Source organism: Streptopelia decaocto (assembly GCF_964273445.1).
Source record: "Streptopelia decaocto genome assembly, chromosome: 1".
Taxonomy (NCBI): Eukaryota; Metazoa; Chordata; class Aves; order Columbiformes; family Columbidae; genus Streptopelia; species Streptopelia decaocto.
The window spans coordinates 78551881-78578976 of record NC_138663.1 but is presented as its reverse complement, the minus strand read 5'-3'; the positions used below and the strand labels follow the sequence as shown (position 1 = coordinate 78578976).

The 27096-nt window shown below is 54.7% G+C and overlaps 1 protein-coding gene and 1 pseudogene across 2 annotated transcripts; both read left to right on the top strand.

Annotated features, from left to right (window-relative positions):
• Positions 1-1196: 1196 nt before the first annotated feature.
• LOC309451907 (fas-binding factor 1 homolog) lies at positions 1197-8026 on the top strand (the record flags this gene model as incomplete). The annotated part of the gene is made up of 8 exons (XM_082075928.1): positions 1197-1201; positions 4119-4279; positions 4956-4997; positions 5326-5395; positions 5484-5544; positions 5988-6114; positions 6963-7092; positions 7602-8026. The coding sequence occupies 8 exons, from the start codon at positions 1197-1199 to the stop codon at positions 7603-7605; spliced, it is 600 nt and encodes a 199-aa protein (XP_081932054.1). The 3' UTR covers positions 7606-8026.
• A 14460-nt stretch (positions 8027-22486) lies between these two features.
• LOC309449529 (tumor necrosis factor ligand superfamily member 10-like) lies at positions 22487-23810 on the top strand (annotated as a pseudogene). Its single transcript has one exon. The product of its transcript is annotated as a tumor necrosis factor ligand superfamily member 10-like (transcript).
• Positions 23811-27096: the final 3286 nt, after the last annotated feature.

The window sequence follows — 27096 nt, the reverse complement described above, 5'->3', positions numbered from 1 at the left end:
TAGTTGTAACTAAGCTTTGTAAACTATATCCAAGATTCTTACCTTATCTTGAGGCTTTGCAGGTTGTATACAAAAAGAGAACTGAAAGGTAGTCCTCAGTTAGTCCTTATCTTATCTTGAAAGGATAGGATGTGCTGAGAATGCACATCTAAGAAATCCAAGAATTTTACATGATTTCACAATGAACCTAGGAATAGTTCGCATGTGCAGTGACAAAAGGTGAAAAGTACACGAGTGAAGAAGACTCCTTACTTCATCCTGAAGACTCCCTGAACGACCACCAGAGGACACTGCGCATGCTTAGAGTAGTTCCAAGGTGTTGCAACTGATGTTGTGAAATAGTTGTGAAATCTGATGAATATGCAATACATACGTTGTAACCCTAATGAATATGTATGTAACCAAATTGTATAAATGTAGTGGAGTTTGAATCAGTGGTCAAAGCCAGCTTTGGGTACGAACCCCTGGTTTCCCAGCGCTGAAATAAAAGCACCGCATATAACTACATCCGTGGTTATGTGTCCTGTTTGCTAACACCGTGACCCCGGGGACCGGGACGCTGCGGCCATGGCCACCAGGCCCGCGGGTGCTGGGGGCCGGGGGCGCGAGGCCCCCGCTGTCGCGGCAACGGGACGGGGAGCGGCGGCGGTCGGTGCGGCCGGTGCGGTCGGTGTCGTTTGTGCGGTTGCTGCGGTTGCTGCGGTTGGTGTCGTTTGTGCGGTTGCTGCGGTTGCTGCGGTTGGTGCCGCAGCGGCTGCTCCGTCCTGCAGCATCGCGGGAGGTGCTGTTCATCTCGGCGACTCGAGCGTTTGGAGACTTCGCTTGACGCCTTGAGCTACTGGAGAGTGTGCAGAGAAGAGCAAGAGAGCTGGTGAGGGGCTGGAGCACAAGTGTGATGGGAGCAGCTGAGGGACCTGGGGGGTTCAGCTGGAGAACAGGAGCTGAGGGGAGACCTTCTGATCTCTGAACTGCCTGAAAGGAGCTTGGAGCCAGGGGGGGTCGGGCTCTGCTCCCCAGGAACAAACGCCAGGAGCAGAGGAAACGGCCTCAAGTTGCGCCAGGGGAGGCTGAGGTTGGATTTAGGAACTATTTCCTCCCCAAAGGGCTGTGGGGCATTGCAACAGGCTGCCCAGGGCAGTGGAGGAGTCACCAGCCCTGGAGGGGTTTGAAAGATGCAGAGATGAGGTTCTCAGGACATGGGGTAGGGGTGGACTTGGTGGTGTGAGGTTTGTGGTTGGACTCGATGATCTCGAGGGTCTTTCCCAACCAGAATACTAATGTGATTCTGTGATTCCAGGTGTGTTTAAGGCTGAGCTGGAGCCTGGTTTTGAGGGGCTTGGAGAGGTCCGAGCAGCAGGGAGCCAGCCGGGGGGGCGGCAGAGGGACGCAAGTTGAACAGCAAGTCGGGAAGTCCTGTCCCTGCAGGTCGGAGTGTGGACGCCACCAAGGATCTTCGGTCCCCGCCTGGGGGTTGACATGGGAGGAGCCTGCGGAGGGACCGTCTTGAGCAAGGGAAAGCCCGGCTCTTGCGATGGTGAGTGTGACAGGTGCTCAGGCAGGCCTGGGAAATTCCCGGTGCTGCCCTGGCACTGGTTGGGAGGCAGGACCCATCCCGAGGGCTGGAGGCTTCTGCCCAGCTGGCAGGAAGGAGGGGCTGAGCTCCCTGCTGTCACTGAAGGGGTCTGTCGAGGGTTAAGATTGCGGGGTGACAATAAAACCCTGGCAGATGTATTGTTAACCTCCTCTCCCTCCCCCCACTTCCCCCTTTTGCCCCTCCCTCTCCTCTCTTCCAAGCCCGTAGAGAACCAGCAAGGCTGTCCTCAAAGTTCCGGAGCTGCTCAATCACTTCAGTAATATTTTGTATACCTCGTGATGACCAGACCATTCCTGCCAATGACTTAGCGTATGCAGGTGGTGCACTTTGTACAAATCTGCGCCACAGAGGTCGTGTACAATTGATTCTATCTGGGTCTGTCCCCTCTTGGCTGTTTGGTCCAAAATAAATGATCTCTCGCACAGCTAATTCTCTCAGGAACTGAATACCTCTCTCCATAGTATTCCATTTCCCTAACTTGGATATACAATCTTCCTTGTAGGGAAATCTTACTTTCATAGCTGCCAGAAGTCAGGTCCAGAGAGCAGTGGCATTAGACTCTCTTGAAATTGCCCTATCAATGGTGGAATCTCTTGACAGAGATCCCAGCTGCCTGGCTTCACCACCTTCCAATTCAATTGTTTCTGCGCCATTGTCCCAGCATCGGAGCAACCAGGTTAAAATATTCTCGCCTTCACGACAACTAAAGTCTTTTCGCAGATCTCTCAGCTCACCTGGAGAGAAGGACCGAGTGGTGGTCACTTCATCTCCTCCCTGTCCTGATGGTGCCCCTTGGGTTGATGTTGGCTCTGTGCCATCATCTGCTGCACGGGTAGTCTTTCTAGTGACTTTCTTACAACCGGCAACTGATGCTGATATGGGTTTGCCATCATTTGATGCATTTCCAGAGTCTGAATGACTGTCACAGTGGTTACTGTGGTTACAGCAGCAACAGTGCCCAGTGTGTGAAGGAGGGGGGGTTGCCTTAGCCTTTGAGGCTGGAGAAGTAATGTTATCAGCATCGGCCTTGACCTGCGTAGGAGCTGTAGCTTCAGCCTGTTGGCGAGGGGGCAGTGGCTGCAGTGGCAGTTTTTGCTGTTTTGCTCTTTCTCGAGCGGCTAGGAGAGCTTTTTGCTAAAGCTTCCGAAGACGCACCGCAAATCTCAGGACAACAAAGAGACGCAAACCTCCTGTTGAACGCCATTTCTCTTAACAGTAACAGAAACTGACACACATTCAGCAAACCAGATAACACCATCACAGTTCTATCAAAACTCCAAGGATATTCAAAATTCTCTAAAACATTTGCAAACTGTCCTAGCGAAGAAACGAAAGTATTGTTAGTCAGCCTTTCTAAAGATTCGCTCGACCAATTAGCAAACACAGAGCTGTACTACTCTTTAATCTCTCCTGGAGGCTTTTCAAGGTAAAGCAGAAGCGAGTAGAAATTCATTAGAGGCTGCAGTATAACGAAATAAACCAGTGACAAACCACACAGTATCATCATGATCATTGTCCAGTTCCTTGTTGTTATATAATAAATACTTCGATTTAAAAAGAAAGCCCAACACAGATATGGAATCAGTGAGCACAATGTAGAAAATAACTGATACCACTTATGCCATAACATCTTTAAATCAATGTAATTCACTTTGCCTTAATACCACTAAATAATATCCAAAACAAACAGACGCACGAGTATCACAACTCTATGAGTTGGCACCGTGCCAAGAAAACTGAAAGGTACGTTAGAGCAGTAGAAAGCCAAAAATCTCCAAATTTACCCCTTTCTCGGGCCCCACGTTGGGCGCCAATTATCTGTCGAGGGTTAAGATTGCGGGGTGACAATAAAACCCTGGCAGATGTATTGTTAACCTCCTCTCCCTCCCCCCACTTCCCCCTTTTGCTCCTCCCTCTCCCCCCTTCCACTCAGAGCAGGCGATCGGGAGGGAAAGAAGGACAGAGAGAAGAGAGTTGGAAAAAATTAAAGATGTTTTACTAATGCTACTAATAAGAATAGAGAAAATAATACAAAATATACAAAACCAATCTTGAAAGTCTCAGCAACTGCAGAGCCGGCACCCAAAGTCCTGGATTAGACTCTGCAACCAAGCGGAGCTGGATTCAGTCTGTCACTGGGCCTCAGTTCACAGGGACGACTCGCAAGGTCCTCTCCTAAGGTCGGCCATAAGGAAAAAGGGAAAAAGGGATGAGATCCTTCTGATCTCCCACTTTTATATGAAGTATTCACGTGAATGGAATGTTATACATAGTTGGTCAGTTTCTTAGTCACTTGTTTCTCGTCGCCCCTCTTGCGAGATGTCCATCCATGCTTATCAATAAGTTTGCATTCCATTGCTAGGTTTACCAAAACATGTGTCTGGTTCTCCAGGAAAATGCAGTTAATATGAAGGCTTTAGCTGACAGGCAAAATTCACTGAAAGAGAAACTTGTTTTTAACAAAACCAGGACAGGGTCACATCTCGCTGCTCCCCCAGGCTTTCAGCTGCCATTTCCCAAGCAGCGCGGGCGGGACGAGGGCGTCGCTGGTGCTGCTGGGGTTCTCTGGAGAAACCTGCCTCTGCCTTGAGCGTGCTGACAAAGTCCAGCTCAGACTCTCTTGGTTTTCTAATGAGGGAATTTGTCTTCCTCCAGAGGCTACGCAAGCCAAGAGAGGTCGAAGTGGTAAGTGCACTGGCCTGGTCTCCTTTCGCTGTGCGTAGGTGCTTTGGTCTGCTGGGAATGCCTGGGGCGGAGGAGGGGGACACTGCGATGAGGTGGCAGCCCTGGCTACCGCAATGGTCACCATCCTTGTGTGGAAGGTGCAGCTCAGGGCATCGTGTCATTCCTGACCCAAACATACTCACCTGCCTCTCCAATCAAAGGGATTTGCTTCTTGGGCTCCTATATTCTGTGGCTGCGCGTTTTCCCAAATCCGGGGGAGAATATATGTCTTTATTTCAGTTCTTCCCCTCCCCTGCTCCCTAACTGCTGGTTTAGAGGCCTCTTGCTGCCTCTGACACTGAAGCAGTGCATTTGGGCTTGCCCAGGGGCTCTGAGCTACTGACAGGTGAGAATTCCTAGATGAGGTGCTCCTTGTGGCCAGCAGCTGGCTTGCTTGAGAAAGAAATGCTGTTTCTCCCTCAGCGAAGCCAGTTTTACATCCCCAAAATACAGGATCAAGTCCTGGCCCTGGCAGCTCTCTCTAGAAGACATGGCAGGCATGACGTTGCTGATGCTTGAGACCAAATCTTTATTCTTGGGGGATCTCAAAAGTGCAAGACTTATTGGCTTTTGGAGCTTTTCTGCACCAGCTCAGTGAGCTCACCTGCCTCAGCACCTTTAATTTGTCTTGTTTCAGGCTCTATTGATGAGATCCTTGAGGACCTGCACGGATATGATGGTAAAATGAAGCTTCTTTGCAGCTGCAAGGGCAGCATCGTGGTCCTGGTCCTCCCTTCCTGGGAGCAGGAGCTGCTGGTGCAACAGCCCTTGATGCGCGAGGTGCTCCAGTTGTGAGGGGCGAGGCAGCAGGGAGCAGAGGGGAGAGCCGGGTTCCCAGAGCCGGAGGCCACTCAATAGGTTGGCCATCGGTCTGGGGAGGTGAAGGGAAGCTTGTCCCTGATTAAAAGCCTCTGTGTTCCATGAGAAGCAGACAAATCCCCCTGTGGAGTGCCCAGGCCAGGGCTATGCCCGTGTCCATCATCCTGATCTCTCCCTGTGTGTTTCAGTTGAACCCCGTGTTACATCCGGCAGCAGCGGTGGGAGAGCCTGGAGCACCAGCGTGCGGGACAGCAAGAAGTGAGTGCCTTTCAGATCTCTGCGTGCTCCCCACGTCCTCCTGCCCTGCCCCGTCCTCAGCTTCTGCACCCGCTCCCTGCCCCGACAGGTTGCTCGCAGAGGAAGATTTCTTCAGCAAGGTCCCTGGAGAAGACAAGGCAGCTGCAGGGGTGAGCCCAAATGTGGGGAGAGAGCCTGGATGTCCTGAGGGCTGGGGCTGAGCTCTCTGGCATCACTGGCAGTGGGGAAAAGCCAGGAGAGGGGAGTGGGTGGCTGATGGGAGACGGGCTTCCAGGTACCGAGGATGGAGCAGAGCCTGGGGGCACCCGCTGCTGCAGCCCAACCTTCCTGCGTTGGCTTCGGCTCCAGCGTCGCAGGAAGAGCCCTCAGCCAAAGCAATGGCCTTGGGTGTTCCTGACGCTTCTCCCAGAGGCAGCAGCAGGATCTCGGCACAGGACTGAGGGCTCAGAACGTTTCAAGTACCAAAATCCCCCCCATCCCAGCCCCCATGTGCTGCAGCCGTGGCCCCCAGCACCAGCCTCCCAAGGGAGAAGCGGTGCTGAGGCATCCGCAGCGCTCGCCCTGTGCCCGTCCTCATCCTCTCGCTTTCCAGGACAAGGACGACCGGGAATGGCATTTCCTGGGGACATCGAAACCCAGTTCTGGCCCAGGGAAGATGCCCGTGAAACGTGGCACTGAGCGCAGCTCTGAGACAACAGCAGAACAGAGCAGCAGGAAAGGTAAGCAGGTTGCTGGACGCCTCCTCCTTGTAGGAAAGGAATCAGCAGCCTGGCTGAGTTTGTGTGAGGTCCCAGCTGATGAAATGGAAAGCCACCCAGTCCCGTCTCTGATTAAGCTGTGCTGTCGTTTCTAGAGCAGCTTGATAACAGGGTTGGTTGTGCCACAGCTCAGGGAGTGCCCCAGGTTACAGAACTGGCCTTTCCTTTCCGGAAAGGGAGGCTCAGATCTTCCCTTGGGCCTCACCCGGCCTGTTGTGCACGGTGCCAAAGGAGAACAAGTTTTCAGCGTCAGGATTTGCGTGGCTGTAGCATCCCTGGTCCACAGCAAAGCCCGGCAGGGGCACGTCTGGGTGGCTCCTGGCTGCACTGGGCTGTTACAGGCACTCGCCCCTCTTGTTCCTGAAGCGGGGATGCTCATGGGTCTGATAGTCTCCTCAAATGGCCCTTCCCCACTATAAATCCACTCTGGACACCAGTAGCAGCCGGTGGGTTGGGGCAAGGGCCAAGGTGTGTTGGTAGAGCAGGAGCTTAGGGTGAAGAGGGGCAGGAACGATCTGATTGGAAACTTGCAAAGCTCCAGAAGCTCCTGGTGTTGACAGAGCTGGAAAGCCCAGTGTCAGTGACCCCCAGCCATGTCCCAGCAGTCGATGCAGGGGCACAGGGCAGGCAGTGGCATGCTGCCGCTTTGTCACTTGCTGTGGGGTTCGGTCAGGGAAAAGACATTGAAAAAGGACTTTGTAAATGGTCCAGGGAGATAAGAGCAGGCAGGGCTGCTTTGATCTCTTGTTGTTTAAAAAACCAAACCCCACCCTGCTCAAACCTCCTCCCACATGCGATCCCATGCCCAGAGCTGCCCCCACGCCAGACGCCCCTGCACACGGTGGCCCCGGTCCAGAGGAGGAAGACGTCGACGTTTGAAGATGGTGATGAGGACGACCTGTTGGATGCGCTGGGACGTGGCAAAGGCCCAAAAAAAGAGTAAGGGCAGTGAGGTGACGGTGGCAGTAATGCAGGGGGTGGGCTGCGCATTGAGCTGGTGCCACCGTGCTGGGGGGAGATGCTGGAGCACATTTGACTTGTACAGAAAGCACGAGGATGCCATGACCCCGGCAGGGCTGGCGGTTCAACAGTGCCAGTGGGACAGCTCCGTTACCTGGGTCTCCCATCAGCTCCCCAGTGAGAAATGGCCCGTGCGGGGGGCTGGGGGAGCCGTGACGCAGCCCTGGGGGGAGGCGCAGGGCCGGTGAACGAGCTGTGCCCGTGGGCTCCTGCTTGGTCCCAGCACTGGTCTGGGAGCTGTTACAGCGCAGACTGGGTGCTTATGGAGCCCATTTTGAATGAGCATTTTAAAATAACACTGAGGTCCTTCACCAGGGCGTGCTCGACCAGCCCTGGTGGGTGGGGGGGGGGGGGGCCTTGTTAGCGACGGGGGTCCTGGGGTTCGGATATGCGCCATCTCGCTAACGCTCTGTGTCACCCCTTTACAGATAGGAGAGAGCCCGTGGTTGAATTTGTGTGGCCACCCGTTTACCATCCTCCCCAGGTGAAGTTCCTGTGCCACCAGCCCCTGAGGACCTGGACAGATAGCGAGACACCAAGGAGCCCACGTACGGCATTTCCTAGGGCCGGGCCTCCCCTCGAGGTGCTCTGCTCTGCGCTGGTGGGAAGGGCTGGGCTTATCCTTCCTGTATTTTGACTCTGGGGACTGTGGCCCCCGCAGGCTGGCGGGACGGGACGACGGACCCTCCTGCCTCGTGCTGGCATCTCGGGGCAGAGGCGCTTTGTGCCGAGCATCCTCTCCATCACCCGCTTGGGATTCCTGGTCCGTGACCCACCGAGCGGTCCCAGGTGGTGGGGCAGCTCCACCTGCAAACTCTGCGCACAGCACCGTGCCAACTGCATGGCTGTAAGATCCTGGAAAAATCATTAAATGAACTCAAATCAAGGATTCAGGCTTTCTGTGCTGTGTTCCCCAGAATAAGGCTCAAAGGAGCTGCCTGGTAAAATGGCAGCCAGAGGGGATGATGTCCCAATGCCTGACAACCTTTTCTGTTAAGGAATTGTTCCCCAGATCCAACCTCAACCTCCCCTGGCTCAACCTGAGGCCATTTCCCCTTGTCCCGTCGCTTGTTCCTTGGGAGCAGAGCCCGACCCCCCCTGGCTCCAAGCTCCTTTCAGGCAGTTCAGAGATCAGAAGGTCTCCCCTCAGCTCCTGTTCTCCAGCTGAACCCCCCAGGTCCTGGTGTCACCTGCAGCATTTCCCTCCTCGCAGCACTGATCCCCCTCGACCACGTCAGAGCTGAGCGGGAGAAGAGCAGCACTTGTCACTGGCCCCAGCTGGAGGTTTCCTGGTCAGCAGCCGCTGGCTCATGCCAACGGTCAAGAGAGGCAGAAGAAATCCCTTCAGAACAGCTCCCTCTCAAAAGACATCCTTCTGCTTGATGAACCGCAGGGAAAGGCATCCTAAACCAGGCACTTGGACCTTGTTTTCAGCCCAGGTTCCCAGGCGCTGGTGCACTCGTGAGCCAGTCACTGCACATCTGCCACCAAGGGGAATGTGCCATGGGGAAAGGAAAGGGTTAAACGTCAGGAGAGTTTGGTTTTGTGCACAACATGGATAAAGCCATTCTCTCTGCAATTAAAACTGAGGGTATTTAATTCAGTGAAATGAGATTTCATTCCCATGAACTGTCCGATTGTATTTTGAATCTGGGCACAGGCTGCAGTGACCTGCCACAACATTGGAGGTGTCACCAGCTGCATTGTAGGTGGTCAAGTGGGAAAGGCAGGAGGGACCCTCAGCGTCTCCCATCCCATGGATAACTTCATCACAAGGGACCAGGGCGGCGCCCGCTGGCTCCTGGGGCGGCTGTTGCCAGGCAACAGAGACACTATATTGTCCCCTGTCACCTGTGCCCCTCGCCCATTTGGTCACTGGCCGTGGTGGGATCACTTGCCGTGGTGGGATCACTGTGGTGGTGGACTCATTTTGGCAGTTGGATTGCTTTCGGTGGTGGGATCACTATTGGTGGTTGCATCACTTTTGGTGGTGGAATTGCTTTTGGTGGTTGAACCACTTCTGGTGGTGGGATCGCTGCTGGTGGTTGAACCACTTCTGGTGGTTGAACCGCTTTTGGTGGTTTGATCACTTTCGGAACTTGGATCTGTTTGGTTACTGGATCACTTTCATCACTTGGATTGCTTTCGGCACTTGGATCTGTTTGGTGACTGGATCATTTTCTGTGGCAAGAAGGAGGAGGAGAAAGGCTGCTGGCTGCCCATCCCTCCAAGATCATCTGCGGACAGAAAAGCTCCCGTCTTCCCACATCCAGTTCAGTGTTTTCCGGCAGAGCAGCAGCCATGGCCACACTCGGTCTGCTGGAGATGCTGAACGCCGCCATCGGGACACCCCATTTCACGGCTGTCGACTTGAAAGCGCTGCACAAGCTGCTCGAGGCCATCATCGGGCAGCTGGGCCAGCAGGAGCTCTCTGTCCTGGAGCCAGGGCAGAGCCCGACCCCTGGCCTGGCAGAGGACCAGGACAGCAAGGACCAGCCTGGCCAGGAGAAGGAGGAGGACGGAGCCCTGGGCACAGGGCAGCAGCTCTGGAAACCAGAGGAGCAGCTGGAGGGGACCGGGAGCAACTCCGAGGTCTCCTCCGTGGCCAAGGAGCTGACGCCAAAAACAACCGAAGAGAAGGAGAGAGCCGTCTCCAAGGTAGATGCTCTTGCTGGTCCCTGGGTGCTCCCCCACGAGACGCCCCCTCCTCTGGGCTCCGCGCTGCCGTCGTGCCGCCCTCAGCCCAAGGGCTGGGTTAAGCCCGAGCTCCCGCAGCAGAGCACAGCGGGCTCCAGGTCCCCAGGGACCCTCCCCTGGGCTCACCCCCCACCCGCTCTCCCAGAAAAGGGCTTCGCTCCAGGATCTGTGGGAGGAGATCAACAAGTTTAAGGAGGTGCAGTCCGGCCTGGCGGAGGACATGCGGGAGATGAAGGAGGCGATGCAGGAGGCGCATTCCGGCCTGGCAGAGGACATCCAGGAGATGAAGGAGGCGCACGTGGGCCTGGCAGAGGACATGCGGGCCATGCAGGAGGCGCATTCTGGCCTGGCAGAGGACATCCAGGAGATACAGGAGACGCTTGGCCTGGTGAGCGTCCCCTGGTGCCCCGGGAGGGAGCTGGGCCCTCGTCCCTCCCCGCTCCTGCTGCCCTGTCACACTGTGCCCGTGCCCCACGGCCATCGGTGTCACCAGTGTGAAGGGCAGCAGGAGGGAAGAGCGGGAAGGGTGTCCCAGGAGTTGCTAAGGCACTTTTCAACTAGAGAGCCATCCAAACAGAACCATGGGAGGGGAAGGAGGGGAGATAAAGCTCTACCCCTGCAATTCAGCCGCAGCCCCCAGGCACAGCCCTGCCCAGCGTCCCTCTGCCTCGTGCCCCAGTTCACTTGAGGATACTCTTGAAATCCCGCTCCCACATCTGAACGGGTGTCCCTCTCCTGGCCCAGCTCCAGGGGAAGCCCCAGGACGCTGCCGGGCTGCGCAGGGACAGGAGGCGGCTGCGTCCCCTGCTCCCTCGGGGACACCAGCCCTCCTGCCTCGGGGCACATCCTGTGGGTTGGGGGTGCTGGGCAGTGATGCTGGGGGTCCCATCCCTGGGGGTCCCATCCCCCCAGCTCCATGGCCAGGCTGACCCCGTGATCCCTTTGCATTTGGGCTCTCATGTTCAACACGAGTTGGGCCCCGCGAGATGGTGATTTGGGGACAGGGACTGGGGACATGGCGGGGGGTTCTGGGGTCTGTCCTCACGGCTGCCCAGCTGCCAGTAAACCTGCTGCCCTTTGCCTCTTCTTCTCAGGAGGGCGCTGGGGGCCAGTCTGCCCGCGCCGAGCCCACCCACGTGGCCACGGACAGCCAGGCCAGGAAGAGCTCAGCACATGGGCTGAAGGGACGTGGGACACGGCCTGGGATGGAGACCAGCAAGGGGACTGCAGAGTCTGGCTCCCCGGGGATGCAAGCAGGGACACAGGGGGAACCAGCGACCCCTGTGAAGTTGTCGGGCGCTCCCTTTGATCACGCAGGATCTTGTGGTGCCGGCACCACCACCCCGGGGTTGCAGCCAGGATCCCCGGGCACCCAGGCCAGCACCTCCCTGGGGACACAACCAGGGGCCCTTGACACTGAGGCCAGCACCTCGGGTCTGGAACCAGGATCCCCGGGCACCCAGGCCATCACCCACCTGGGGACACAACCAGGGGCCCTTGACACTGAGGCCAGCACCTCGGGTCTGGAACCAGGATCCCCGGGCACCCAGGCCACCACCCACCTGGGGACACAGCCAGGGGCCCCTGATGCCCAGGCCAGCACCTCGGGGCTGGAACCAGGATCCCCGGGCACCCAGGCCACCACCCACTTGGGGACACAGCCAGGGGCCCCTGATGCTCAGGCCAGCACCTCGGGGCTGGAGCCAGGATCACCTGGGACCCACGCCACCACCCCTGGGGTGCAGCCTGCGTCCTCCAGCTCCCAGGCCACCATCCCAGGGATTGCCCAAGAGCTGGCCAAGCCCTGGGGCTCCACCAGCACCTCCAGCTACGAGTCGGAGATGTGGGAGGTTCTCTCCCAGGTTGGGCAGCTCGGCCACCTCTGCGCTGGTCTGAAGGAGCAGGTGGAGCAGCTTCAATCTACAAAAGCAGAACATACAGATCTTGAGAATGTGCGCCGGCTCCTCCCGAAGGGAGGTGAGAGCACGGGGGGGCTGGCGGGGGTTGTTTGGTGTGGGGACACCCTGGGCTAGGGGCTCGTCGTGCTCAGAGCCTGGCCCCACGGGTGAGACCCCCTCACCGACAGCACATCCCCTTGCACCATGTCCCTCTAGGCCGGGAGAGCATCACCAGCATCCTGGCCGACCTCAAGTGCCAGGTGTCCTTCCTGCAAGACATGGCCAGGACCCTCCACAGGGAGGAGGAGAAGGTGAGCCGGCAGCAGTCCCCGAGGGGCTGCGGGGATGCCAGTTTGGGCAGGGAGGGGGCAGCCGAAGGGTCCCCGTGCTGGAATGACACAGGGGCTGTGCCCTCACTGCCCCCACTGCTGTTCCCAGGTCAGCAAGGTGGAGGATGCTCCCAGAAAGATGAGGGGGGCTGGAGCCAGCAGAAAAGCAGACGGCAGCAGCCAGATGACCCAACAGCCGCGGTAAAAGGATGGGAGAGGGTTTCCTACCCCGCAGGACTGCGAGGGAGCCTGTGGTCTGGGAGCATCTCAGTTTGGGGGCCGAGGGACACCCCCACGAAGGCTAAGCCTGTCCCTGCCCCCATCTCGCTGGCCAGGCCCAAGGAACAGAAGGTCAAGGCAGAGCGGAAGGAGTCGGGGAAGCAGCAGGAGCCGACCCAGGCCGAGCTGGAACAGCTTGCGGCCGAATACGTGAATAAGTTTGTGATGGAGACAGCGCAGCAGCTGCAGGCAGAGGTGAGGCCCGGGGCCAGCGCTCCCAGCCCCCGCTGGCTCGGGGCGAGTCCTGGCGGGGTCCCGGCCACGTCCCCTGGCTGGATGGGGCCATGGAGCCTCCACGGCACCTGGGCTTGTGGGCGGCATCCAGCCCGGCTCAGAGCTGATTCCTCCTCCCCTGCCAGCAGCTGGACGAGCCGAGGGTGACGGCACAGAGCGGGGGACACGAGCACGCAGGGTGCCCCGTCTGCAACACGGACACCAGGGTGCTGCTGGGGAAGCTCCTCCAGCGCTGCGAGAAGCTCGAGGAGCAGCTGCAGTCCCTGGCCCAGAAGGCGGGCGGCAAGGTGGAGACTTATCCAAAGTGGAGGAGACAGGTAAGGAGATGCGGTGTAGGGGGCTTGAGCTGCCAGGACCTCCCACGCATTTCTGCTTTGCTGTAATGTGGGGGAGCCCCTCGCTGCCCCCCTAATTGTCGGCTTGTCGGAGTCAGCAGCATGGAAGGGAATTAAAGCCTTGCAGTAAATGTCCTGCTTGCACTGAGAGCCCGTGGCCACCAGCCAAAATACCCTGGGTCTGTCCCCGCGGGAGCAGCCACCCCCCTTGCTCAGCACCGCCTTGTCCTCTTAGTCTCTGCAGCAGGACGAGCAGCTCAAGCGCCTCCAGGCCAGCAACATGCAGCTCCAAAAGGATTATGAGAAGTTCAGCTCGGCCCTTGCAAGCCTCCAGCAGGATTGCCAGCAGGAGCAGAATGACATCAAGGTGGGTGGCTATAACCCGCAGGCAGAGCCCAGGCTGGGACCCCAAGGGATCTGTCCCCCTGCCACCCTGCTCGCAGCCCTGCACAGCTTCCCGATGCCTTTCCTGGAGGTTTCTGATGGGGTGGGGAGGCAGGGGGTGCTCAGCTGGCCGGGGGCAGCTCCGACCCTGCCGTGGCATCACGGGCTGCTGTCTGCCTTGGAAGGCTCTGTCCCAGGCCCTGGAGAGGCTGGAGAAGAAGCAAGCAGACAAGGAGGAGCTGCTGGTGCTGGCAATCGATGAGGTACGGGCTCCAGGGGCCCTGGTGCCAGCCAAGGCTGTCCCGGGCAGGGTGACAAACACCCCTTGTCGCTTGGGTGCCGGCTGGCAGAACCAGTCACGGGGAGGGAGGATTTCCAGCCGGCTGCAGGTCCCTTGCCAGGTCCCTCAGTGACCCTGAGTCCCTTTGGCTGGTGGGACCAACCCCACGGGGGTGATGGGGTGAACAGGGCCACGTAGCCACTTCTCCTTCTCCCGTTGTCCCTCCATCCTGTTCCCACCACTCCCCTGCCTTTCCCCATTGCTAGAAAGCAGACAGAGCCGCCCTGGCTGACAAAGTCAGTCGCAGCCACCTTGAGGCGTGCGAGGAGCGGCTGAACAAGGTGATGGAGGAGGTGACGAGTCAGGTGATGGGCCAGGAGAAGGGTTGGCACCAGTTCCAGAAAGAGCTGCAGAGACAGATGGACTGCAAGGTGAGGGCTCGTCCCGTCCACGCAGAACTGGCACCTTGCGGGCCTGGCAGCCTAAGGCAGCATCCTTGCGAGGGTCCCCCCTCCTGGCTGTGCCCCCGGGGACCGCCATGTCCCATCCTGGGGTAGATGGCTGAGGGTGTCACCCGTCCACAGCTGGACCGCCGGGAGCTGGGGGCGTTCCGGCAGCAGCAGGAGGAGCGGTGGAAGAGCCTCAGCGGGCGGCTCCAGAAGGCGCTGCAGCCAGAGCGTGACGATGCCGCTGGGATTAGGAAGTGAGTGCGATGGGGACAGTGGTGGCTTTGGCAGTGCTGGCCCTGTCCCTGCTGGTGCCCTGCCCCAGCTCGTGCCGCTGTGGTACCCTGGCGTGGGAGCCATGTGGGCAGCGCCCCTGGGGATGCTGAGCAAGTGGCTGTGCCTTGTGCTCCTGCCAGCTGCAGCTTCCCAGCGATAGAGGCGGCACAATGAGGGGGCACGTGTGGGAGGAGCCCTCCTGAACCAGTCTTGGGGGGTGGGTGCAGAGGCTTTTTGTGGCAGGTGTGCAGGTGGGGCTGTGCCCCCCAGGAGCTCCCCAGCCCTTTTCTCCCCCCTCCAGGCAGCTGCTGCCTGGCTTCCATTGCCTGTCCTGCGACCGGCCCCTCAACATGCTGGCGCCTGGACCGTGAGTAACTGCCCCCCGAACATGGAGCACCCGCCGAGCCCTCCCTGGCGTCAAGTGACACATGGGGTGCCACCTGCCAGGCCTTGAGCACCCCCATGTCCTGTCCCACAGGGAGCGGACGGGCGAGTGCAGGTACCCCACTGTTCCGCGGAGCTGCGGGGGCCCACACACCCTCACGCCCCCGCGCTTCCAGCCCCAACCGCCCAGCACCCCACGGCCGGCCCCATCCAGCGCCCGCAGCCCCAACAAGGTAGGGATGACGGAGGTGGGGAGTGGGATGCTGAGCCTGCGGGGGGGATCTGTGCCTCAGTTTCCCCAGGGAGAGCTGGCTGGGGGAGGGTTGCTGGGGGATGCGGAATGGGGCCCCGTGTTTGGGTCACACGCTCTCCCCTTCCCAGAAGGACACGATGCAGCTGTCGGGCCAGGACGGGACTGATGGGAACCGGCAGGACGAGCAGCTCTCCATGATGGGGGGCTCTCAGCTGCCCACAACGCCAAGGGCCACCCCAGACACCTCGGCCTCGAGGAACCGGCCAGGTATGGCCCTGTCAGGGCACCAGGGGGCAGAGGACACCCTGCTGGCTGGGGGGACGGGTCTGTGCCCACAGCTGGGCAGGGTGGGACAGGGGTCTGGGGTCTGGGCTGGGCTGTGGGGGCAGCACTGGCTGCTGGGGCAGCCGGTCCTCGAGGTGGAGCTGGAGGGGGCTGGGGGGACATGGGGGGTGGTGCTGGGCAGTGTGGGACAACAGCCTGTGTGCTTCAGGGTGGGGGCAGGACCCTGTTGGTGGGTGTCTGTGGCTGACTCTGCCCCTCGCCCCCAGGCACCCCCTCCTCGCTGCTATCAGCCGTGCTGCAGCACCAACCAGTCTCGTCTCCCAGACGCTTCACCCTGGCACCGAAGCTGCTGCCGCCCCTCCAGCCCCGCCGCGGTGAATCAAGCCCCTGACAGCCGGGCAAGACGGGGGTCCCGGCCCTGGTCCCACCGCCCCAGGCGCTGAGCAGGCAGCGGCTGCAATAAATGGCGATGGGCAACCAAGCACCGGTGTGGTCTAAGTGGGGGTCCCTGGGGCAGGATGGCAGAAAGCCCTGCTGTGTTTGCTTTTTCAGGAGAAAAATAAGTGCTAAAAAGGCGCTTTGGGGGTGCCCAGGTGGATCCAGTGGTATCCAGGGCTCCCCCAGAGGGAGCATGGGGAGCAAACCAGTGGGCACCAGGGCAGAGCCAGCAAAGGCCCATCCTGCACCCCGGGTGGGGCTGAGGTGTCCATAGGCTTCAGAAACACCCCCTGGCACTAACTGGGGGGACGGGGTGAGGGGGGAACCAGGGGGCTGTGCAAGAAGCCGGGCTGACTGTCGGCAGCCGGAGGAGCAGCAGCAGGTGCCGAGCTGCAAGGCCAGGCAAGGCCGAGCTGTCACAGGAGTTCTGGTTGACAACAGGTTGACCACGAGCCAGCACTGTCTCCTGTGGCCAAGAAGGTCGATGGTATCTGGGGTGCGTGAGGAGGAGTGTGGCCAGCAGGTCAAGGGAGGTGAATCCTCCTCCTCTGCTCTGCCCTTGTGAGGCCACATCTGAGTTGTGTGTCCAGTTCTGGGCACCCCAGTTTAAGGACAAGGACTTACTGGGAAGAGTCCAGCGGTGGGCTACGAAGATGCTGAGGGGTCTGGAGCATTTTTCTTCTGAGGAAAGGCTGAGAGAGCTGGGGCTGTTGAGCTGGAGAAGCTGAGAGGGATCTGATCAATGGGATCAGTATCTCAGGGTGGGTGTCAGAGGATGGACCAGACTCTGGTCAGTGGTGCCCAACGCCAGGGTGAGGGGCAACGGGCAGAGACTGAAACACAGGAGGCTCCATGTGCACATGAGCAGAAACTTGTTTGCTGGGAGGTGTGGAGGGGTTTTGATAGATAAAGATCTGTTGCTGAATTAGTCAGGCTCAAAGGAATCTCAAGGCCACTTCGAGAAGCTGAGAACAGAATCTGCTGTGAGAAAGAGGGGCATTCCTCAATCAGCGGGGAAGGGAAGGGAAGGGAAGGGAAGGGAAGGGAAGGGAAGGGAAGGGAAGGGAAGGGAAGGGAAGGGAAGGGAAGGGAAGGGAAGGGAAGGGAAGGGAAGGGAAGGGAAGGGAAGGGAAGGGAAGGGAAGGGAAGGGAAGGGAAGGGAAGGGAAGGGAAGGGAAGGGAAGGGAAGGGAAGGGAAGGGAAGGGAAGGGAAGGGAAGGGAAGGGAAGGGCTGCGGGCGGGGCCGGGGCTGCCGTTGTTACAGTTGTAACTAAGTTTTGTAAACTATATCCAAGATTCTTACCTTATCTTGAGGCTTTGCAGGTTGTATACAAAAAGAGAACTGAAAGTTAGTCCTCAGTTAGTCCTTACCTTATCTTGAAAGGATAGGATGTGCTGAGAATGCACATCTAAGAAATCCAAGAATTTTACATGATTTCACAATGAACATAGGAATAGTTCGCATGTGCAGTGACAAAAGGTGAAAAGTACACGAGTGAAGAAGACTCCTTACTTCATCCTGAAGACCCCCTGAACGACCACCAGAGGACACTACGCATGCCTAGAGTAGTTCCAAGGTGTTGCAACTGATATTGTGAAATAGTTGTGAAATCTGATGAATATGCAATTCCTACGTTCTAACCCTAAAGAATATGTATGTAACCAAATTGTATAAATGTAGTGGAGTTTGAATCAGTGGTCGAAGCCAGCTTTGGGTGCGAACCCCTGGTTTTCCAGCGCATCGGACGTGACCGACCCTCCTCTGCTCTCGACGGACCTCTGATTGGTAAGAAGGTGCTTTCATTATTATTTGGGTACCCAACATCTGGTTCCTGAATCCTGGTAGCCTGCCGGTCAGACGAGGCGAAAGCCATGCTCGGTTGGGCAGGGAGCTCCCGATCGGTAAAGCCTATAGGCTGCGACCGTCAGACAGAGGGAAACCTCTGCATGTTCGGCATTTGGTCTGGTTCCTGAATCCTGGTTACTGAATTTATTCCGTTCTGGTTCCTGAATCCTGGTTTCTGAATTTCTTCTTGTCTTTCCTGTATTTGTTCCTGTATTTGGTCTGGTTCTTGCATTTGTTTCTGTACTTGTTCTGGTCTGGTTCGGTTCCCGTAGTTGTGTTTGTTTGTTTTAATATGTCTAATTCAGAAGTATCGCCGTTGAGTTGTTTATTGAAACATTGGAAGGAGGCTGGTTTTGGACAGTCTATGCATAAAAAGAAGTTAATCGAATATTGTACTCACTGGTGGCCCAATATAAACTACCTAATGAGGTACAGTGGCCACCGGAGGGGACTTTGAATCATGAAATTATTGCTGAGTTAATGAGGTTCTGTCAGAGAGAGGGCAAATGGGACGAAGTTCAAGATATTGATCTCTTTTTCTATCTTGAACCACAGCATGATTGGAGGAAGGGTTGCGGACTGATGTTAGTGCAGAGTAATAATGAAAACAAGTGTACGGGATGTAAAACAGAAAAGAGATGCATGACACGTTTGGCTGTGGAAAATAGCAGTGGTAATGATTCAAAGACAGATTTACTGTGTCTCGATGTTGCGCCTTCTGAGGAAACGGTATCAGTTAGACCCTCTGCACCTATCCCTCTTGCTGATAGTGATGATGATTCAAGCGATGATAAGGAGGTAATAACCGGTATAAAAGGGATAATGGTAACCCCAGTGTCTCACCAAACTAGAAACAGGGAAAAAGAGAAGGAAGCGCAAAAGGTGGAAGGATCATCAAATGTAATAGCACCCCTGCGGCAGGTGGTAGGTGTTGGGGCGGAACCAGTCTATGTAAAAGTCCCGTTTTCGCCAGGGGTTTTAGTGATCTGGAAGCAATCAGCCAGTCATTATCAGGAAAACCCAGATGAGGTTGCAAAAGTAATTAAGATGATAATTAAGATGCAGAATCCTGATTGGGATGATTCACAAGTTATTTTGAATACATTAATGGATTCTACAGAAAAAGATATGGTTATATGGGTTGCAAGGGATAAAGTGAGAGAAGATATCCGGAATGGGAAAGTAGAGGGCAATGTTGATGAGAACTTTCCAAAAGAAGATCCCCGATGGAATTATAATACAGGAGGCGGGTTATGCCGTCTCTGGAGATATCAGGATTGGTTATTGATTGGTGTTCAAACTGCTATGCCGAAGCAAATGAATTGGTCAAAATTGTATAACGTAAGGCAGGAAAAGAACGAGCCTCCCTCAGCCTTTTTAGAAAGATTAAAAGAGGCTGCCAAAAGATATACGGATTTAGATATAGAAACGGAACAAGCAAAAACTCAGTTGGCTTTAATTTTCTTGGGGCAGTCTCAAGATGACATTCGGAAGAAATTGCAGAAATTAGAAGGTGCACAATTAAGGGATTTGGACGTAATGTTAGAAACAGCTTGGAAAGTTTATAATAATAGAGAAAAGGAGCAGTCGAGATGTCACCAGTAAAATTTGTTAGCTTTGATCCAGGGACAAGGCAGGGGAGTAGGGGTCCGGGGTAGGGGAGCTGGAAATAGTCGAGGAGGAGGTCGGGGACGTGGTTCGTGGAATACCCAAGGAACTCCCCTGAGACCCCTTGTGAGGCTTGGCATAAATCAATGTGCTTATTGTAAGCAGGAAGGACACTGGAAGAGTGAATGCCCTGCTAGGAACCCCACGGGTTAGGTGTCCAATGTGGTGGGAAATGCGGTACGAACTATGGTGTTGGGGGAATATAGTAATGACAGCTGACTATATGAAGGCACGAAAGGGAAAACTCAGAATAAGGAGCCCTTAGTGACAATACAAGTGGGAGACCGGGACGTAAGATTTTTATTAGACACAGGGGCTACTTACTCTGTATTAAATTCCTTACAGGGGGCGGTAGGTCACAGAGCTACAGCAATTGTTGGTGCCACAGGGAAGGAGGAAGTACGGCCATTCCTGCAATCCTTGGATTTGTGTTTTGGAGAAAAGGAACTAACCCACGAGTTCTTATATGTTCCAGATTGTCCAGTTTCTCTTTTAGGACAAGATTTGCTGACTAAATTAGATGCCATAATAACATTTGAGGATGGAGATTTGGTAATGAAAATTCCGGAGTCAAAGGCAGGACAAATTTTACTATTAAAGGAAAATCCAATTGTAAAGATACCACAGGCAGTAGAAGACGCAGTGATTCCCACAGTATGGGAAACTGACATACCCGGGAGGTCAAAAGCAGCTAAACCTGTGAAAGTGGAGCTGAAGGAAGGTGCTAAACCAGTACGATTGAGGCAGTATCCGTTGAAATTAGAAGCTAGATTAGGAGTAGTATCTTTGATTGAGAAATTCTTGAAATATGGAGTTCTAGAGGAATGTGAATCAGAATACAATACTCCAATCTTTCCGGTAAAGAAACCTGATGGTAGCTGTCGACTAGTCCAGGACTTACGAGCAATAAACCAAATCACTAAGAATCACTACATCCCGTAGTGGCAAATCCATATACCTTGCTAACATCTGTGAAAGAGGAATATAAATGGTTTACAGTTCTTGATTTAAAAGATGCCTTCTTCTGCATACCCCTTGACCAGGAAAGTAAAAAGCTATTCGTTTTTGAATGGGAAAATCCACACAACGGAAGAAAGACCCAATTAACCTGGACGCGCCTTCCACAAGGATTTAAGAATAGTCTGACTATCTTTGGAAATCAACTAGCCAAAGAACTCGAGGAGTGGACTACAAGAGGCCATATCGGAATTCCCCGACAATGGTATTTGTTGCTGCAATATGTGGATGATATTCTGATTGCTGCTGAGACCCAAGAACTTTGCATCCAGGTAACAACTGAAATATTGAATCAGTTAGGAATGAATGGATATAAAGTGTCAAAAAATAAAGCTCAGATTGCATCCACGACTGTGATCTATCTAGGATGCGAGCTTTCTCAAGGACAGCGAAGACTAGGTATAAACCGTGTGCATGCTATCTGTGCTATCTCAGAACCGCGTAACTTACATGAATTGAGATCTTTTCTAGGAATGACAGGATGGTGCAGACTCTGGATCATGGACTATGGGCTTATTGCCAAACCTGTATATGAGGCGCAGAAGAATAAGACCTTAGAGGGGGGAAAGCCACAACAAGAAGCTTTCCAGAAATTGAAACAAGCTTTAATAAAAGCACCTGCTTTGAGCCTACCTGACTTAAGTAAAGACTTTCAGTTATTCATACATGAACGACAGAGACTTGCCCTAGGGCTATTAACCCAACGGCTGGGATCCTGGAAAAGGCCCGTAGGTTATTTCTCTAAACAACTTGACCCGGTAAGTGCTGGATGGCCGGCGTGCTTGCGGGCGGTGGCTGCTACCGTGATATTAATCCAGGAAGTTCGGAAACTGACCATGGGGAAAAAGATCCAAGTATTTGTATCCCACATGGTGACTACTGTATTGGAACAAAAGGGGGGCCATTGGCTTTCCCCAAGTAGAGTGATGAAATATCAAACGATTTTGACAGAACAAGATGATGTTATCCTAAAAACAACTAACCTAATGAATCCAGCTGTGTTTTTAAACGCTGAGACTGAAGAAGAAAATCTGGAACATGATTGTGTGGAGGTCATCGAATAAACCCACGCAAGTCGTCCTGATCTGAAGGATACCCCATTGGAGGAGACGGATTGGGAACTTTTTACTGATGGCAGTAGTTTTGTGGAAAGCAGAGTGCGGTATGCAGGATATGCGATTACTACTGCCAAAACAGTAATTGAAGCCAAATCCCTACCACCAAACACATCAGCACAGAAAGCTGAGTTGATAGCCCTAACTAGGGCATTGGAGCTCAGTGAGGACAAAAGGGTCAATATTTGGACTGATTCAAAATATGTATTTGGAGTTGTTCGTGTGCATGGAGCTCTCTGGAAAGAGCGTGGACTACTTTCCTCTCAAGGAACAAACATCAAGTATCAGAAGGAAATATTAAACTTGATTAATGCCGTTCAAAAGCCATCGCGAGTTGCCATCATGCACTGTAAAGCTCATCAGAGTGGAACATCGAAAATTATTGAAGGAAATTGGCTCGCTGATCAGACAGCTCGATCAGTAGCACGACAAGTTTGGACAATGGTGGGTCTTGTCTCCCAGAAGGTAAGAGCAATTGATTTATTACCTTCAGAGCCACCTAAATATTCTAGAGAAGACGAGAAATTGGCAGGTCTGGTAAAAGCCAGCAAGGATAGCTCTGGGTGGTATGTATCCGCCAATGGACAAGATGTGGTGCCAATTACTATCATGAGAGGAATACGTCAGACGGAACCCCAGAAGTGTCATTGGGGTGCGGAAGCATTGGTAACATATCTGAGAAAATGGATTATCTCAGTCCAGATGCTAACAATGGCAAAGTCTATTACAGCTAAGTGTGAAATTTGCTTGAAAAATAATCCTTTAGTAAAAAGAAAAATAGAAATGGGGAAAATTAAGACAGGCATACAACCCGGAGATTACTGGCAAATAGATTATGCGGAACTGCCCAGAACTCGAGGGCTTAGATACCTACTAGTTGGGGTAGATACCTTTTCAGGATGGCCGGAAGCTTTCCCTTGTCGCACCAACCAGGCAAAAGAAACTGTAAAATGGTTACTAAAGGAAATAATCCCTAGATTTGGGGTACCACTGGGAATATCATCTGATAGGGGACCACACTTTGTTGCACAGTTAGTAAAGGAAGTCAGCAGATGTTTGGGAATTAAATGGGAATTACATGCCCCATGGAGACCCCAGTCTAGTGGACAGGTGGAGAAAATGAATCAAACCCTAAAAAGGCAACTTAGCAAGATTTGTCAGGAATCAAAAATTCAATAACGCTGAAACCATTACATATTAGGATTAAACCTAGGAGCGGAATGTTAGTAAGCCCATACAAAATTTTGTATGGCGAACGATATGAAGCACCTGATCCAAATCCAAGTGTGTATGTAAAGGGTAATCAGAATTTATACAATTACGTGTTTCATTTGCTAACAGCGGGACAGCAGCGGGTGAACCCCAGCCCGGCCCGCTCTGCCGCCAGAGGGAACAGTGCAGCGCTGCGTGGGGACCAGCCCTGCCCTGCCACGATGCTGCCCGCGGCCGGTCCCAGCCCTGTGCAGACCTGCGGGGCCATGCTGGTCGCCACCGTGTTCCTGCAGTCTGTCTGCATGGCCGTCACCTTCCTCTACCTCACCAACGAGCTCAAACAGCCCTGGGACACGTACTCCAAGAGCAGCATCGCTTGTCTCACTAGGGAGGAAACGGGAAATTTCATCCAAAACTTGGATCTAATTGAAAGTGAAGACAGAGCGGCTGACCCCTGCTGGCAAGTAAAGTGGCACCTGGGAAAGGTAATTTAAAGGATGTCGAAAAGCTACGAGGAAAACATATCTGCAGTCAACGCTGACAGAGTGCTGACGCTGTCACAGACCGATGGGCAGCAGCCGCGTGGTCCCATCAACAGGATTGTGGCACATCTGATGGGCGACAGCAACAGGAAGAATTCCCTGTCCCCACACATAGATTCCTCACCCAGGAGAGGGAATAAAAACAAAACAAAACAAAACAAAAAAACTGGGAATCGTCAAGAAAAGGCCAGTCTTTCCTTTACAATGTGGAACAGAGAAATGGCGAGTTTGTGATACCCCAGACAGGCTTGGTATCACAAATTTATTTTTGTTTCCGTGAAAACGAGAATGAGGATTCAGATTTGTTACTCAGTTTGTAAACATCCAGAGCCCATTTTGCTCATGAAAAGTGCAAGAACAAGCTGCTGGTCTAAAAAGGCAGAATATGGACTTTACTCCATCTACCAAGGTGGCATGTTTCAGCTGAAAAGAGAGGACAGGATTTTCGTCTCCATCAGTAATGGTGACATAGTTGACACGGACAAAGAAGAAAGTTTTTTTTTGGAGCCTTTATGATTGCTTATAAGATTAAATCCGTGCTCCAAAGAAGCCATGATGAGGGTCAGTTGTTGAAGGAGCTGACTAAAATGGAGTGAAAATGCATTGTCTAGGAATAGAAAAGCATTTTCAAAGGGGGGAAATGTTATAGTTGTAACTAAGTTTTGTAAACTATATCCAAGATTCTTACCTTATCTTGAGGCTTTGCAGGTTGTATACAAAAAGAGAACTGAAAGGTAGTCCTCAGTTAGTCCTTATCTTATCTTGAAAGGATACGATGTGCTGAGAATGCACATCTAAGAAATCCAAGAATTTTACATGATTTCACAATGAACCTAGGAATAGTTCGCATGTGCAGTGACAAAAGGTGAAAAGTACACGAGTGAAGAAGACTCCTTACTTCATCCTGAAGACTCCCTGAACGACCACCAGAGGACACTGCGCATGCTTAGAGTAGTTCCAAGGTGTTGCAACTGATGTTGTGAAATAGTTGTGAAATCTGATGAATATGCAATACATACGTTGTAACCCTAATGAATATGTATGTAACCAAATTGTATAAATGTAGTGGAGTTTGAATCAGTGGTCGAAGCCAGCTTTGGGTGCGAACCCCTGGTTTCCCAGCGCTGAAATAAAAGCACCGCATATAACTACATCCGTGGTTATGTGTCCTGTTTGCTAACACCGTGACCCTGGGGACCGGGACGCTGCGGCCATGGCCACCAGGCCCACGGGCGCTGGGGGCCGGGGGCGCGAGGCCCCTGCTGTCGCGGCCACGGGACGGGGAGCGGCGGCGGTCGGTGCGGCCGGTGCGGTCGGTGCCGTTTGTGCGGTTGCTGCGGTTGCTGCGGTTGGTGCCGTTTGTGCGGTTGCTGCGGTTGCTGCGGTTGGTGCCGCAGCGGCTGCTCCGTCCTGCAGCATCGCGGGAGGTGCTGTTCATCTCGGTGACTCGAGCGTTTGGAGACTTCACTTGATGCCTTGAGCTACTGGAGAGTGTGCAGAGAAGAGCAAGAGAGCTGGTGAGGGGCTGGAGCACAAGTGTGATGGGAGCGGCTGAGGGACCTGCGGGGTTCAGCTGGAGAACAGGAGCTGAGGGGAGACCTTCTGATCTCTGAACTGCCTGAAAGGAGCTTGGAGCCAGGGGGGGTCGGGCTCTGCTCCCCAGGAACAAACGCCAGGAGCAGAGGAAACGGCCTCAAGTTGCGCCAGGGGAGGCTGAGGTTGGATTTAGGAACAATTTCTTCCCCAAAGGGCTGTGGGGCATTGCAACAGGCTGCCCAGGGCAGTGGAGGAGTCACCAGCCCTGGAGGGCTTTGAAAGATGCAGAGATGAGGTTCTCAGGACATGGGGTAGGGGTGGACTTGGTAGTGTGAGGTTTGTGGTTGGACTCGATGATCTCGAGGGTCTTTTCCAACCAGAATACTAATGTGATTCTGTGATTCCAGGTGTGTTTAAGGCTGAGCTGGAGCCTGGTTTTGAGGGGCTTGGAGAGGTCCGAGCAGCAGGGAGCCAGCCGGGAGGGCGGCAGAGGGACGCAGCTTGAACAGCAAGTCGGGAAGTCCTGTCCCTGCAGGTCGGAGTGTGGACGCCACCAAGGATCTTCGGTCCCCGCCTGGGGGTTGACATGGGAGGAGCCTGCGGAGGGACCGTCTTGAGCAAGGGAAAGCCCGGCTCTTGCGATGATGAGTGTGATGGGTGCTCAGGTAGGCCTGGGAAATGCCCGGTGCTGCCCTGGCACTGGTTGGGAGGCAGGAGCCATCCCGAGGGCTGGGGGCTTCTGCCCAGCTGGCAGGAAGGAGGGGCTGAGCTCCCTGCTGTCACTGAAGGGGTCACATCTCACCGCTCCCCCAGGCTTTCAGCTGCCATTTCCCAAGCAGCGCGGGCGGGACGAGGGCATCGCTGGTGCTGCTGGGGTTCTCTGGAGAAACCTGCCTCTGCCTTGAGCGTGCTGACAAAGTCCAGCTCAGACTCGCTTGGTTTTCTAATGAGGGAATTTGTCTTTCTCCAGAGGCTACGCAAGCCAAGAGTGGTCGAAGTGGTAAGTGCACTGGCCTGGTCTCCTTTCGCTGTGCATAGGTGCTTTGGTCTGCTGGGAATGCCTGGGGCGGAGGAGGGGGACACTGCGATGAGGTGGCAGCCCTGGCTACCGCAATGGTCACCATCCTTGTGTGGAAGGTGCAGCTCAGGGCATCGTGTCATTCCTGACCCAAACATACTCACCTGCCTCTCCAATCAAAGGGATTTGCTTCTTGGGCTCCTATATTCTGTGGCTGCGCGTTTTCCCAAATCCGGGGGAGAATATATGTCTTTATTTCAGTTCTTCCCCTCCCCTGCTCCCTAACTGCTGGTTTAGAGGCCTCTTGCTGCCCCTGACACTGAAGCAGTGCATTTGGGCTTGCCCAGGGGCTCTGAGCTACTGACAGGTGAGAATTCCTAGATGAGGTGCTCCTTGTGGCCAGCAGCTGGCTTGCTTGAGAAAGAAATGCTGTTTCTCCCTCAGCGAAGCCAGTTTTACATCCCCAAAATACAGGATCAAGTCCTGGCCCTGGCAGCTCTCTCTAGAAGACATGGCAGGCATGACGTTGCTGATGCTTGAGACCAAATCTTTATTCTTGGGGGATCTCAAAAGTGCAAGCCTTATTGGCTTTTGGAGCTTTTCTGCACCAGCTCAGTGAGCTCACCTGCCTCAGCACCTTTAATTTGTCTTGTTTCGGGCTCTATTGATGAGATCCTTGAGGACCTGCACGGATATGATGGTAAAATGAAGCTTCTTTGCAGCTGCAAGGGCAGCATCGTGGTCCTGGTCCTCCCTTCCTGGGAGCAGGAGCTGCTGGTGCAACAGCCCTTGATGCGCGAGGTGCTCCAGTTGTGAGGGGGGAGGCAGCAGGGAGCAGAGGGGAGAGCCGGGTTCCCAGAGCCGGAGGCCACTCAATAGGTTGGCCATCGGTCTGGGGAGGTGAAGGGAAGCTTGTCCCTGATTAAAAGCCTCTGTGTTCCATGAGAAGCAGACAAATCACCCTGTGGAATGCCCAGGCCAGGGCTATGCCCGTGTCCATCATCCTGATCTCTCCCTGTGTGTTTCAGTTGAACCCCGCGTTACATCCGGCAGCAGCGGTGGGAGAGTCTGGAGCACCAGCGTGCGGGACAGCAAGAAGTGAGTGCCTTTCAGATCTCTGCGTGCTCCCCACGTCCTCCTGCCCTGCCCCGTCCTCAGCTTCTGCACCCGCTCCCTGCCCCGACAGGTTGCTCGCAGAGGAAGATTTCTTCAGCAAGGTCCCTGGAGAAGACAAGGCAGCTGCAGGGGTGAGCCCAAATGTGGGGAGAGAGCCTGGATGTCCTGAGGGCTGGGGCTGAGCTCTCTGGCGTCACTGGCAGTGGGGAAAAGCCAGGAGAGGGGAGTGGGTGGCTGGTGGGAGATGGGCTTCCAGGTACCGAGGATGGAGCAGAGCCCGGGGGCACCCGCTGCTGCAGCCCAACCTTCCTGCGTTGGCTTCGGCTCCAGCGTCG